This window comes from Physeter macrocephalus, chromosome 13 (genome assembly GCF_002837175.3).
Source record: "Physeter macrocephalus isolate SW-GA chromosome 13, ASM283717v5, whole genome shotgun sequence".
Taxonomy (NCBI): domain Eukaryota; kingdom Metazoa; phylum Chordata; class Mammalia; order Artiodactyla; family Physeteridae; genus Physeter; species Physeter macrocephalus.
This window is the reverse complement of record NC_041226.1, coordinates 88,195,430-88,210,110: the sequence shown is the minus strand read 5'-3', so window position 1 is coordinate 88,210,110 and position 14,681 is coordinate 88,195,430. Positions and strand designations below refer to the sequence as shown.

At 52.7% G+C, this 14,681-nt stretch overlaps 1 protein-coding gene across 6 annotated transcripts in view; it reads right to left on the bottom strand.

Annotated features, from left to right (window-relative positions):
• Positions 1 to 204: 204 nt before the first annotated feature.
• Positions 205 to 14,681, bottom strand: part of ZER1 (zyg-11 related cell cycle regulator) — a 31,051-nt gene continuing 16,574 nt past the window's right edge. For 2 of the 6 annotated variants that reach the window (XM_024126512.3, XM_028497568.2), the window contains exons 6-16: positions 14,395 to 14,509; positions 14,105 to 14,251; positions 13,606 to 13,779; positions 9,839 to 10,054; positions 8,912 to 8,953; positions 8,626 to 8,745; positions 7,824 to 7,939; positions 7,290 to 7,478; positions 6,017 to 6,114; positions 4,310 to 4,412; positions 206 to 1,967 (exon numbers count right to left, since the gene is read on the bottom strand). In XM_024126512.3, coding sequence (XP_023982280.1) covers positions 1,910 to 1,967; positions 4,310 to 4,412; positions 6,017 to 6,114; positions 7,290 to 7,478; positions 7,824 to 7,939; positions 8,626 to 8,745; positions 8,912 to 8,953; positions 9,839 to 10,054; positions 13,606 to 13,779; positions 14,105 to 14,251; positions 14,395 to 14,509 — 1,378 coding nt within the window. In that variant the 3' untranslated portion in view covers positions 206 to 1,909. Of the gene's footprint in view, positions 1,968 to 4,309; positions 4,413 to 6,016; positions 6,115 to 7,289; positions 7,479 to 7,823; positions 7,940 to 8,625; positions 8,746 to 8,911; positions 8,954 to 9,838; positions 10,055 to 13,605; positions 13,780 to 14,104; positions 14,252 to 14,394; positions 14,510 to 14,681 lie in introns of all 6 variants that reach the window. The other 4 variants (XM_024126515.3, XM_024126514.3, XM_024126513.3 and 1 more) reach the window with 4 other exon arrangements.

Here is a 14,681-nt window from a genome sequence, read left to right as displayed (position 1 = left end):
AGCTGTACCCTCAGGATCTGGGCACAGGGGTGTGGAGAGACTGCAGAGGAAAAGCAGGTGCTCCAGCCCGATCTGCCACCTGTCCCCAGTCTGCAGTTGACCCTCTGGGCTGGGCACACAAACCGACCCAGCGCGCCCTCACTCAAGGCCCACTGCCTGAGCCAGCCCTGGAGGGCCCTCTCCAGACCCCATCCCTTCCACGAAAAAAGACACTCTGCTCCACTTTGCACAAAAATGTATTTCTGTGACATCCCGAAGTACAGACATTTACCCAGGCCCCAGGTGGTAAAGCAATGCAGTGTGAGCTCTGCCCTGGGCCTGGCTCAGGCCACGTGAGCATGGAAGGGAGGGGCAGATGTGGCCCATCTGCTAAGCTGAGGGACACAGGGCAGCTGGCCCTTTCCACGGCTGGGAGGGAAAGACCCCAGGGGAGAAAGGCCAGGTGCCTCTCCCCTGGGCTGCTCACCCAGACTGCTCTGTCTGCAGGCAGAAACGCCAGGAGAACCCAAAAACAGGCCCAGGGAAGGAGGAGGGAAGAAAAGCCACCCCCCAGGGGCCACCTGCAGAGTCAGCTCTGCTCCCCAGCCCCGTGTTCCAGAGGGGCCTCCTCACCGCCGTCTGTGCCAGGAGAAGCAATTCGGAGTGACATCAAGGGAGGACCACAAAATATTTCAAGATACGTTTGTGTCTCACACTTCTCTGAAACACAGCACGGAGGTTTCCGAGGGAAAGCCTGGGGTCAGAATGGGAGGGGCGCGGGCAGGGCCCCGGAGGGCCGGGCAGGGCCGCTGCAGGACGTGTCAAATGCTGGTCTGGAGGTGTCTGCCTGTTGCCACCGGGAAAGGCTGGCTTGGGGACCTCCTGCCTGTGAGAGAGGTGTGGGGTCCTCTGGGCAGCGGGGCAGGCAGGGGCGAGTGAGGCAGGCTCAGTTCTGCTGGTGGGGTGCCTGGGCACCGTGGGTGCTGCGGGCAGATGAGGGGTAGGGGGTGAGGGGGAAAAAGCCCCTGGCCCCAGGAGGTGCTGGCTTCCAGGGTCGGGGGGGCAGGTTCTGGATATGTTGGCAGAAGGGGCAGTGGAATCTGCCCGAATTCTGAGCAGCCCTGGGCTGGGGCCTTCGACAGCCTGGGACCTGGTGGGAGACTAGGAGGCAGCCTCCATAGCAGCGTGGCCTCAGGCAGGCCTGGCCGGAGGGCAGCAGAGCCACCGTGAGCTCCACTCCTCGAGGGCCCTCTGAGGCTGGGAGTGCCTGGACCTAGGCAGGTACGGCTTACTTGCTCGCCCCAGAGGCCCACAGCCGGGAGCACCAAGGCATCTGGGAGACCCAGTGGGGTTAGTTGTAATCTCCGAACCCCATCAGCTGCACCCAGGAACCTAGAGGGCGTTCTCAGGCCTTGGTGGGTGGGTTAGGGTGCTGGAGTGGGCTATCAAAAGCCCATTGCCTCTCCTAACAGGAAGGGAGGCCAAGGTCAGAGATTACAGGGTGAGGGCTGGACACTCACAATGTTAGAGGCATTTAGTCTGGCAGGGGTAGGAGTGAGTGTGGCAGCGATGAAGGCTTTGAGTTGGGGCTTGAGAATGGCCAAGGAAGCTGCGAGGACTCAGGGAGTGTCTCTTTTGTTTTTGTACAGAAATCATACACACAAAACTTCACACTTCCTAACCAAAAAAAAATAATATATATATATATTATATATATATATATTTATATATATATAATATATATATATATATTTATATATATATATATCTCACGAATGTTAAGGAAAAGCGTCGGTTGTGCAAAAGTCCCCCTGTGTCCCTTCATCCAGTGGGAGGCTCCCCGGGTGGGGATCTGCCAGCTGGGCTGCCTGAGAGCGCTTCCTCCCGGCCTCGTGGTCCAGAGCAGTGGCGGCCGTGGGGGCAGAGGCCTCTATCTGGACGTGTCCATGTTCTCCTCTTTAAAGTTACTGCAGTGCTCAATCACCTTGCTGGAGACAATGGGAGAAAGAGGATTGGAGGGTGGGCTCAGCCCCTCCCAGCCCCTCCCAGCCCCTCCCAGCTGATCAGGCTGCTGGATTTGTTAGCCAGTGTTAACCATGATGCTGAGGCTGAATGAGATGAAGTGTACAAAATGGCGGGCAGAGTGGCCAGCATGTGCGGGGTACCCGGGAAATGGTACTTGTGGCCACGAATACCATCAGCCCCACGTGCTCCCCTCCTACTTCCCCAGGCCCCCTTTCCCACCTCTCAGTGCCTGGGCATCTGTGGTTAGGGGCTTCCCTGAATCAGCTCAGGCCTAACCTCCAAAACCTTCTGGTCTTTTTTTCAGCAACATCTTCCTTCTTCACCTTTTCCCTGTACACCCAGGCCTTTTTCTTCCCCAAAGTCTACTGGTGGTCCCCAAACTGGCTGCGCATAAGATTCACCCAGAGATCCTGATCCAGCGGCAGGTCCGGGTAGGGCTAGGGCAGCTGTGCTTGCACAAGTACAAGGGCCCGACACCCTGCAGCGGCCAAGTCCCCGTGCAGCGTTTGGGAATCACCCCTCGTGCTCAGATCTCGAGTCTGTCTCCCACTCTAGTCTGGCCCTTGGGAACTGCCGTCAGGTGTCACCCTGAACCCTGCACGGCCTCCCCGTTCACACTAAGCCTCTGGGTTGGTGGCGTGTGTGTGTGTGTGTGTGTGTGTGTGTGTGTGTGTGTGTATGTGTTCACTGCAGCCTCCATGTGCTAAAGAGGTGCCTCAATGCCTTTTAGGAAGTAAGGGATGCCTGGGGCGGGGCAGGACTGGTGAACAGGCAGAGGGATTTCTCCTAAGCACCCTGCCATCAGGCTGGCCAGCTTGGGTACACATCTCAGGTCTTACAGAGATGTTCAAAGTGACTGGGGTAGGTTATGGGTCAGTCTTACCCAGTGCCTCTCAAATCTCCTGGGAGTCCTGTTGACAATGCACATTCCCAGGCCCACCGGAAAAGAAAATCTAGGGTGGGGCCGAACGTTTTTAACAATCTTTTTAGGTGATTCTTTAGGGAGATTAAGTTGGAGAACCGCTCATTTTACCATTCTCAAACTCAGACCAATCTGTCAATTAAATGTTTAAGCAGTGGGCTTCCCTGGTGGCACAGTGGTTACGAATCCTCCTGCCAATGCAGGGGACACGGGTTCGAGCCCTGATCCGGGAAGATCCCACATGCCGCTCTTTTTAGGTGATTCTTTAGGGAGATTAAGTTGGAGAACCGCTCATTTTACCATTCTCAAACTCAGACCAATCTGTCAATTAAATGTTTAAGCAGTGGGCGTCCCTGGTGGCACAGTGGTTACGAATCCTCCTGCCAATGCAGGGGACACGGGTTTGAGCCCTGATCCGGGAAGATCCCACATGCCGCGGAGCAGCTAAGCCCGTGCGCCACAACTGCTGAGCCTGTGCTCTAGAGCCCACGAGCCACAACTACTGAGCCCACGTGCCACAACTACTGAAGCCTGCATGCCTAGAGCCCGTGCTCTGCAACAACAAGAGAAGCCACCGCAATGAGAAGCCTGCGCACGGCAACAAAGACCCAACATAGCCAAAAATAAATAAATTAAAAACAAAAATAACGTTTAAGCAGTGCCTTTTGCCGACAATAACTGCAGAAACAGCCAGTGAGTAGTTGTCTGGGGAGCCTCTGAGCTCCAGGCCCCTCCCGCACGATACTCTTTATTCTGCGCTGTGTTTAGAACTGGGGTAAACTTAACTCTGTTCTCTTCTAGAATGCATCCTGGAGAAAGCAAGGTCGTTACTGCTGACTGCGACACGTAGCATCTCTGAGGGTCTCTCTTGTGCACTGATGGGTGTGAGATCCCGGTAGATGATATTTTAGACCCGGTAGTGAAAACCACACAGTAGTGGAAGGCCTTGATGGCTCTGCCGTGTCCGGGACCTTCACATTCAGAAACTCATATGCATTCTGCCTGATCCCTAGAATGTATTTTACCATACTGTGTCCTCTCTTTAGTTGGAATGTCTTTGGCCAAAAATAATGACAAGTTCTGACCTGACTTGCTAATGCCCAGGGATGAGAGGATGGGATTTTCTGGGAATAAAAGAAAATAAAGCTTACAAATGAGGGCAATGATGCTCCGTTCAGAGCTTGATCATCCAGTTTCCGGCCACACTGTGGCCAAAATGACACTCAGGGAGGCCCCAGCTGGACGTCAGTATGCTGTCCACCTCCACACTCAGCTCCGAGTTGCCCCTGGGAATTTCAGCCATTCCTAACCATGAGAAGGCCTGGCTGTGTCCCTCGCTCCCCCAAGTCTAGGCTCCAAGCAGAAACACTGCCAGTCTCTCACCGGGCCATTTCCTTGGTCTCCTGCCGCGCGGTTGCCATCTTGATCATGTCCCTCAGGAGGGGCATCCCACCTTCTTTGATCAGCAGGGGGCAGTACTTGTCCGCTGTGGATAGGGACAGACAGCAGGTGATCAGGGTGGGATTTCTATCGGCCTGTTGCCCAGAAACCCACCCTTGCTGCAAGAACTGCCCTCCCAGAAGGCGGGATGAAGACTCGGCCCTGAGTGAGGGCACTGCTGCAACCGGCCATGAGCCATGTTTGCCCAGCCCTGGGGCCCAAGTTCCTGAGGCCACCTGGGGGAAGCAAGGGGTGAACCCCTTGGAAAAGGCTCTTCCCTTCTTTGCCTCACAGTGGCATTCCCCCGCCACCCAAATGTCACCCAAACCAGCACCTTCTACTCTCTGAGAAGTTTTTGTAAAAATAGAGCTTCCTAAGCACTGCCCTTGGGTATCCTGATTCAACAGATCCAGGAAGCTGTTTATTTGTACTTTTAACAAAATATGTCCAGCCAGGATGGAACCACCAGGCCTACCTATTGGGTGGCTTCATGGTTCACTCCAACAAAGAACATTCTAGGGCTCGGTATCCAGGGCTATACACTCCACGGAGAACACGGGCATTTCAATGGCCCTCCACCAGCTCTATGTCGTAGGAGCTATTTTTATCATCTCCATTTAATGATGAAAGAGCTGAGCTTCAGAGAGATGAAGTAATCCACTCAAAGTCACTCTAGAGGCTTGTCTGAGGGAGTCCGGGCTCAGGGCTCTTCCTCTGTGCTACACTGCCTCTTTGAGGTAAGATGCTACTTTTTAGTAAGACTAACCTCAAGGAATAATAAAAAATTGGCAAATGCTTACTGAACAGCTGGGATGTGCCAAAGCACTCTCCCGAACACTTTACATGTCTTATTTCACAGCAATCCTATGCAGAAAGTACTATTACTATCCCATTTTAAAGATCAGGCAAATGAGGCACGGAGAGGTTGAGAAAACTGCTCAAAGTAACACAGGCAGTCTTCCCTCAGGGCCTGCACTCTTATTCACTCTGCCAGTAGCAGGACTGAGCAGTATCCAGGCACCAGGGCTCAGCACTTTCTGCTGGTTCTCTTTTCACATCAATCTTATCCCCATTTTACAGAGGAGAAAACTGAGGCCCAGAGAGGTTAAATAACCTGCATGAGATCACATAACCAGTAAAGGAGAGAACTAGGGGTCAAACCTGGTCTGCAATCAAAGTCTCTTGGTGCTGCACCCTCTTTTTCCTCTCCTCCAAAGCCACTGAGCAGAGGACAGTTCAGGCTCTTCTAAGAGAGGGTGGGAGTCTCTCTGAGGAAATGAGTGAGACTTCTCTCCTGTTCTTTTGGACATCTGTTTCCTCAGGGGTTAGTTCTTGGTTTGGGTTGGTCTTACCCTGCCTTACAGAAGGCATGGAGATTTTTGACCATTCACTTGTATGGAAGCAGGAAACGTTAAGAAAGCTGTCTGGGATCTCTGGGTGGGCCGGCTCATCTGCCAGGCCTGCTTCTGCCGATGAGGCAGGGGCCAGCCATTATGCTGGGCGTCCCACCAATGCCAGAAAGCGGAGGGCTGGGTGCTGAGACGCAGACATTGACACCAGCTCTCATAGTACTTCCACCTGGATTATCACCTCCCTGAGGGCAAGTCTGCTTTCAGCCGATGAGTGAACAAAGGGTTAGTGGGTACTCACGGTAGACAGACACCAGGTTGTACAGGGCCCAGGTGGCCCAGTGCTGGCTGACAGGTGAGATGCCCTGGGGAAGGAGGCGAAGAATTGGCTCAAATGACCTATAGGAAGAAAAATCAAGGTCACTATTTTTTCTTTTTGCCACTCCGTGCGGCTTGAGGGATCTTGGTTTCCTGACCAGGGACTGAAGCCAGGACATGGCAGTGAGAGCCTGGAATCCTAACCACTAGGCCACCAGGGAACTCCCTCAAGGTCACTTTTGATGGCGGGTATTGTTGGGGGAGATGCATTGTCTCTTGTTGGGGGTTTGTCCTCACTGAAGGGTCCCGTGGACGAATGATGAGCAGGCCGGTAGGATGGAGGAGACAGGGGGGGCACCCGGCCCTTCAGGCTCCACAAAGAGAGTGCCCTGGTGAGAGAGGTCATGAGTATGAGGGAGGTAGGAGGAACACAGATCAGGTGGTGCAGAAACTGGGGACCATGGCAGGGAGGAGAGCCCCAGCCTGGGAGGTGGGGAAGGAAGGACCCTGGGAAGCAGAAGAGATTGACTGCACTTCCCATAATGGCCTTCTGCTACGCGTCATCTGGAGTCATGGTCCAAAAGCCTGAAAAATGCATGTGCCTCCTCCACCCCCTCCCCGGGCCAGTGAGTCCACTTCAGCCCTCCTCTGAAATGACAGTAATTGGAGTGTCAGCAAAGCCACGAGCATAAGCCTTTTCCTCTCAACGTGGGTTTTCAACTTCAATGTCCATCAATACAAGATGGCCCAGGTGCACACAGAAAGTGACTCAGTCATAAAACGATGAGGGAGACCCATAGCTGCGGCTGGAAATTCACTCACAAGATAGTAAGACTTGGTGCCAGCTGGACTGGAGGTAATTAAATCTGAGCATAGAAAACTGCTGGAAAGGGAGACGCCAGAATGTTAGGGGGGGGATGCTCTTTTAGGGAATGAATGGTTTCCGTTTTGTTTTCTGTTGCGTGTATTTTCTCTCTCTTTTTTTTTTTTTTTTTCACAACCGGACAGGTATCAAATGTTTGTAAACGACAGGCTTTGGGTACACACAGGTGTCGATGTGAGGAAACAGGCACCAAACTGTAGAGGTGAGATATGCACGTTTACATGCTGTGCTCTACGTGGACTACACCTCGGTTAGTAACACCTGACACAGGACTAGGAGAAGGGCAAGTAGCTCTCACCGGACCTTTTTGGGAAGGAGCATCCTGTCCTAGCACTTACCCCACATCCGTGTCCCACCCCTCCCCACTCCACACCTGTAATTGATATTTCTCCGTGAGTTGATGTCCCAGCTCTGGATGGCTGCCCACATGCGCTCCTCCACCTCCTCCCGCTGGGGTTCACAGATGCCCCAGGCCTCAGGGCCATCAAACATGATGTGGGAGAGGACGCCACAGGCATTGTAGGAAACCTCAATCCCATCGGCCTTGCTCTCCAGCAGGTTGCTGCCAAGAAGAGAGAGAAATGGAGTCCTGATCCCCAAGTCCCTCTTCAGATACCAGCTGCTGGACCCCAACTAAAAGACCAGATGCCAGAGGTACTCTTGATTTCTTTATCACTTATCATACATACCCAGATGACTTCTAAAGGTGATATAAGGTCACTTGGTAAGATATAGCTACAACAGGACCATTTATGAAGGGTTGAAAGAATAAGAAACTGCATCATAGAGTGAAGGTGGCATTCCTAACAGAAATCTAGGCTAACAGCAGTTGCTGCAACTGAGCACTGACTAGAGCTCTGAGCATCCTGGCAGCCAAGGCAAAAAGGGAAAGAAGAGAAGTACCAACCTGAAGACGCTGATGAATTGGGAAGTCATTAGCTGGGGCCGTAGCTCCTTCACCTCTGCCACATTCCCCAAGAGTCCTAGCATATTCCGATGCAGCTCCTGCTTCTCTGGGAACTCCTGGCAAAATGAGAGCCATTGGGGGTCATATCAATGAGTACTTAATTAGTGTCTGATATTGGTAACCTAGAAGCTTTATGAGCATCTCTCTGGCCATTTCAACTAGACAAAGCGGGGGCGGGGGGTGCAATCTGCTGCTCTCCTACCTTCCGGTACACCTAGGACAGTGCTGGGTACACAGTACAAGGGATTAAAGTGGTAGAGCTCCCTGCCACAAAATCAAAGGCTGAGTGGAGATCTGACCTATAAAATTATGAATGGGACAAACACGATTCTATTTACCAAAGCTCAAAATGTTAGTCTAAGGGAATCCTTTTGGAAACTAGAGCAAGACAATCAGGAATGAGTTTTAGGATGAACAGACCATCCTACTGGACAGAATTCTGTCTGGCTGATAGCTCAGTGGACCCCAGCCAGACCTGGAGAGTCTGAGAAATCATGCTGAGAAGGACGGGGCTGAGTTCTCCCTTGGAGGGAGGGCTCTAAGAGAGGGCCCAGCCAGGCCGTCTGGGGCAGGGAAGACCTCTGGAGCTCCTTCCTGTTAGCAGCAAACCCTGGGCTGGCGGGCCTGTGAGTTGATCCCCACTTCCCTTCCATGGGAACCATGGGGAGAGGGGTTGCTGGGGGACCTGGGGACAGAAGAGCGGCCAAGTGGGGGTCAAGGAGGCTTCTGGAGAGGGCGCTACCTTCAGGCAGTCCAGGAAGAGCTTCATGCCGTTGAAGTTAAGGAACATCTCGCAGTTGTCGGGAGTCTCGTCCGTGATGTTCCACAGGGCACTCCAGGAGAACTCCATCACCTGATCACACTGAAGCGGGGAGAGGGCTCAGCACAGGTTCGCCTGGATGGGCCCGCAGGCTCCTGGCACCCGGTGACAGGGTCCCCTCACACAATGTGGACACCCCCCCAGGGGCAAGCCAGTCCCTTCTCAGGCTAGGGGAGGGGCAGGGTGGCTCCATGAAGACTCAACTTACTATCTTGTCCAGCAGCTTCTTCTGAATCAGCTTCAGCATGGTCTGTGGGCAGAGAAGAGAACTTGCCGGGGGCGCCAGGGCTTCAAGAGCTACCATGTCCCCCAAGAACCAAGATGGAGGGAAGAGTCAGCAATTCTATTCCTGTTAATACATCCTGACGAGACCAAATACGCCTCTCTATTTGGGAGGCTGTTGGGAGAAGTGCCACGCACGGGCCTTGGCATCAGGGCGCCTGGGCGCTAGTCCTGGCTCGACCCTGACCCCACGTGGCTGTGGGCGTGGCCCCCCTGCTCTGTGGGTTTCAGCCTCCCCAGCGATAAATGAAAGGAGGAGACTGGATGTGCCTTCGTTTCTTCAGCAAATATTTATTAACTCCCCACTGTGCACCAGGCCCTATGCTAGGAAGTGCTGGGAACGGGATGATGGAAGGAACATCACGGCGTCTCTCCCTACGGAGCTCACACCCAGTGGGGAGGCTGATGTTAAACAGATAGGCCCTCAGATATTTATTTAATCCCAGTTGGGAAGGCATAAGAGGGGCACCTGGTCTGAGGAGGCCGGAGTGACTTGTACAGTGGGACCCAACAGGAAAGTGGAGGGGCTGGGAGAGGATGACAGAATGTTCTCTAGGTGGAGAAAATCTATGGGTCATCAGCAACTTTCACCGTTAGGAAATTCTTCCTTTGGAAGTAGTTTTTTTTTTTTTTTTTTTTTTTTTTTTTGGCCGTTCCACGCGGCACATGGTATCTTAGCTCCCCGGACCAGGGATCGAACCCGCAGCCCCTGCATTGGAAGCTCAGAGTCTTAACCACTGGACTGCCAGGGAGTCCCAGGAAATTCTTCCCTTGGTCTGGCCTAAATCCTCCCTTTTGGCAGTGGGGCTGTGGTGGGCGGGGGAGAGGCAGCCCCCACCGCGCGCGCACGCACCACCACAAAGCCCATCTTGCCCACGGCCTCCTTGTGGTCGTTGTCCACCTGGCAGACCAGGGCGTTGCACAGGTGCACGGCGATGCGCTGGATCGACTCGTCCTGCCGTGTGGGGTTGAGGATGCTGAGCAGGAGCTCGTTGACTCGGCGGTACTGGAACTCCAGCTCCTCAGGGATGCTGAAGTTGCAGAGGGTCAGGCAGCAGTTCCGCTGGACCTGGGCGGGGCCAGGAGACAAGCGGAGCACAGTCAGGGTCAGACTTGGGAGCTGGACCTGAGGGGCTCTCTAGAGGTGTGAGATCATCCAGAGCTGTGGTGGTCCACAAAGGCTGTCTGGAAGAGGAGACTACGAGGCTTTTTTTTTTTTTTTTTTTTTTTAATATTTTTTAAAAACGTGAACTGTAATATACAGAAGAGTGCATAAAACACAAATGTGTAGTTTTGCAAATAATTATAAAGCAAACAAGCTTTTCAACAACCATGTAAACACCATTTGGGTCAAGAAACAACATTGCCAGCACCCAGAAGTCCCCATATGTCCCTTCCTGATCATAAGCCCCTCTCCCTACGAGAGAGCCCCATCCCTGCCTTTCACTTGAAAGATTCTCTAGCATCTTGTGGCTTTTTGTTCAACCACAGGTTTGCAAGATCAACCATCTTGTTATAAGTAGCTGAAATGCATTTTTTTTTCACTTGCAGTATAGAATTCTAATTTATTTATGCAGTCCACTGCTAGCGGACGTTCGGGTAGACTTCAGTGTTTGGCTACTTCAAACAATGTCCTGTACGTGCATCCTGGTGTCCGTGTGTGTGGGCTCCTCTAGGGCCCCCAGGCGTGGGGTGGAGTTTCTAGGTCACAAGGTGTGCACGTCTTCCGCTTTACCAGGTAACACCAGACTGTTTCCAAGGTGGCTGTACCAGTTTATACTCCCACCAGAAGCACAGAAAAGTTCCAGTTGCTCCACATCCTCAATTACTCTGTGTTGTCTGTGGGTTTCTTTATTTATTTATTTTACAGTAGTCTCAGTGCATTTTCCTCATAATTTCCTTCCATCCTTTCTCATTAGATACTGGAAGTTCACCATACTTCACTACTTATATAAATTAGAGGATATCCTAATCCTCTAATTAACTTGTTAACCCTTGTTAACTCTGTCCTTTTTTTCCCCCCACAATATACATATATTTTGTAATTTGAGAAAAAAATTTATTTTAAATCATAAAAGCAATACTTACTATAAAAATTTCAAAAAATACTATCTGAGCAGAAAGTTATAAAGTCCCCCACTTAATTCTTCAGAAGTAATTGCCGTTAAAAGTTTGATGCGGGGGCTTCCCTGGTGGCGCAGTGGTTGAGAGTCCGCCTGCCGATGCAGGGGACACGGGTTCGTGCCCCGGTCCAGGAAGATCCCACATGCCGCGGAGCAGCTGGGCCCGTGAGCCATGGCCGCTGAGCCTGCGCGTCCGGAGCCTGTGCTCCGCAACGGAAGAGGCCACAACGGCGAGAGGCCCGCGTACCGCAAAACAAAACAAAACAAACAAACAAAAGTTTGATGCGGGACTTCCCTGGTGGCGCAGTGGTTAAGGATCTGCCTGCCAATGTAGGGGACACAGGTTCGAGCCCTGGTCTGGGAAGATCCCACATGCCGCGGAGCAACTAAGCCCGTGCGCCACAACTACCGAGCCTGTGCTCTAGAGCCCGCGAGCCACAACTACCGAGCCTGTGCTCTGGAGCCCGCAAGCCACAACTGCTGAGCCCACGTGCCACAACTACTGAAGCCCGCACACCTAGAGCCCGTGTTCCGCAGCAAGAGAAGCCACCGCGATAAGAAGCCCACGCACCACAACGAAGAGAAGCCCCCGCTCGCCGCAACTAGAGAAAGCCCGCGCACAGCAACGAACACCCAATGCAGCCAAAAATATTAAAAGAAAAAAAAGTTTGATGCACAACCTTCTAGATTTTTCTACCATGGAAATACAAATGTATACCTGGGGGAGGGGAGAGGCGAAAGAAGGTTTTATCCCTATCGGTCCAAAACTTCTCTTCACTTATCAACATGCAGGGCCATCCATCTTTCCATGTTAGGATGTACAGATTTACCATCATATCCCATGATGTGGGCAGATCTTACGTTAATCTTTCAGGTCCAGGCCCCTATTGCTAAAACATTTTGGTTGCCTCTGACTTCTTATTTAATCAAAAAGGGAGGATGTACATGCATCTTTTTCCTCTAAGAACATTTCTGACTGTGGAATTTACACCAAAAGACAAATGCATTCACAGTTTTGGCAGGTTCTGCAAGTTGCCCTGTGAAGAGGTTGTTCAGGTCACACCTCACCAGTGGAAAGTGCGAGTGTGTTCTTCCCCCGACCTTTGTCAACGGACATCATCGGTCTCCCGAGTCAAAAAGTGATTATCTTGTTCCTTGAATTTCTATTTCTTTGAAAGAGTTTACGAATTTGCGAGTCTTCAACTAGCATTCTTTCCTCGTTAAAAAAAAAAAAAAAAAAAAAAAAAAAAAAGGACAAGCCTTTTACCTGATTATAAAATCAATCTCAATGCTGGAAGAACTGTTGCTCTGAAGTCTGGAGTTGGCAGGCAGTGGGAAAGGGGGCCTTCTCATCCCTGCAGAGGCTATATCCCCACCAGAGCCTTTCTGGAGGACGACGCAAGAACACGTACCAAATGCTTTAGAAATACACAAACCCACTGCTCCAGCCGGTCTCCTTTTAGACGTGTCTCATGAGGAGCATATCAGTTACTTGTATTCAGCAAAGCCTGATTTGAAATAGCAAAACATGAAAAGCAACCTAAATGTTCAACCGTGGGGCTGACTCAGTAAGTGCAGCCCGTGTATTCGGGGGAGGCCCGTCCTGCTACCCCTTGGGGGTGGGGCTTGACCACTGCCTCGGAGCCCCAGCACAGAGTCGGCACCAGGGCAGCCTCTCCTTGGATGAGAACGCTTCACACTGTGCTGACACCAACAACTCTGAAGCCGACTGTTCAAACCAGCTGCCCCGGCGGGTGGGGGGAGGAGAGCTGGGATTGGAACTTTCGCTTTCTAGCTAGTGCACTTTCTATTACTTGAATTTGTTTTCTAAGCCTTAGGTATCTCACTTTTGTAATCAGAAAAGAAACAATGCTTTTAAAATTTTGTTGTAAAATGTTTTGTTGATATGGGAGATGTTCACATTTACAAGACGCTGTTGAAATGAAAATCCAGGTTACACGACAGTACACACAGAATGGTCCCATTTACTAAATAAATACGCACAGACTAAAAGCCAGAACAATAGATATCCAATGTTAATCTTGGCTCTCTGTGTGCTGGGATTGCGGGTGTTTTTTTTTTTTTTCTTTTATACCTGTAATTTTTCTCCAGTAAAAATTTTGATTACTTTTATAATAAAAGCAGTTATTGAAAAAAATACCCACCTCAGCAGAGTGTCGCTGGGCAGAAGGGCTAAGGAGTTAGCACGAGCAAAGGCCCAGAGTCAGGAGGACAGGGCCCCCGGGGGAGGGTGGCAGTGGGTGATGGACTGGCTGGGCGGGGCCGGGTCCCAGGGCCCTGAATGCCAGGTCCCAGAGTCTGGCAGTGATGCCGCGGGAAAGGGGGGTTGCGGGGGGCGGTACAGAGCCAGGAGAGAAAAGGTGAGAGCAAGCACGGCACCGGGAGGGCTCTGCGAGCCTGCTGGCGAGGCTGGGACACACAGGGTGAGCAGGAAGTGGGGTGTCTGGGTCAGAGCAGGCAGCGGGTAGGGGCTCACCGTCACCTCCTGGTAGGATTCCATGCCATTCAGCACCACCTGGATGACCTGCCGGCGCAGCTTGATGCTCTGCTCTGAGCGATACTCGGAATTGGTCAGGTAGAAGAGGGCAGCGCTGCCCGTCACCTGAATGTTCTTGTCATACTTGTGGCACTTGAGGGCCGTGATGACCAGCTGTATGAAGACAGAGTGCGGTCCGGGGTGGGCCAGGCCTGTCGAAGTTGCGCGGGGACAGGCCTGGGGCTGTGAGAGGGGGCTTGGACGGTCCTCTGGGGCAGGGCTCAGCCTGACCTGCTCCCTGAGGGCAGAAGTAGGGCTTGGGGAGCAGAAACTGGGGCAGGCCACGGTCCTGGGACAAGGCCAGGGCAAGTTAGGCACTGCAAGGCGGGGCTGGGGTTTGGGAGGCGGGACAGCCGGTGTCCTGGGGAAGAGGAGGGGTGTAGAGGAGGGAGCGGTGGGAATGGACCGGAGCCCGAGGGCCCCCCGGGTCGGGACTGACCTTCAGGGCCCGCAGAAGCTGGTTGCAGCGTTCAATGCGTGCGATGTCGAAAAGCAGGTTGATGGCCCGTGAGGTGATCTCCGGCCTGTGCTCTGTGTAGGCCTCGATGGCGTTCAGCACCTGTTCCTCGTTTTTGTCACCACTCACCTGGAGATGGAGCATGATCAGAACATCCCAGAAGAGGCCAAGCGGTGGGATGCCCCATCCCAGCGCCATCTTTAGGCCCAGGGCAGACCCCTCCTTCCCTTCTCCGGGACGCCCTGGTCCTCCCCTCCCCCTCCCCCTCTCACTTTGTAGGCCGGAATGTGCGTGAGGCGGCACAGGGAGGTCTCGAAGAGCCCAAGGAACTGCAGTGGCCTCTTCAGAGCCCGGAACGGCATGATGCTGCTCTTGGAAGGCTCGATGCTGAGGGAAGAGGGTGTTGGGGTGAGTGGCCTGGGGCCCGGGGCTGCCCTGGGTCAGCACAAACGAGGGCCTCTCCCTGGGGGGTGGCGAGGCATTTCCTTGGGGCCCTCTGCTAGGCCCTCCGGCCTTGTCTTTTTTTTTTTTTTTTTTTTTTTTTTTTGGCTGTGTTGGG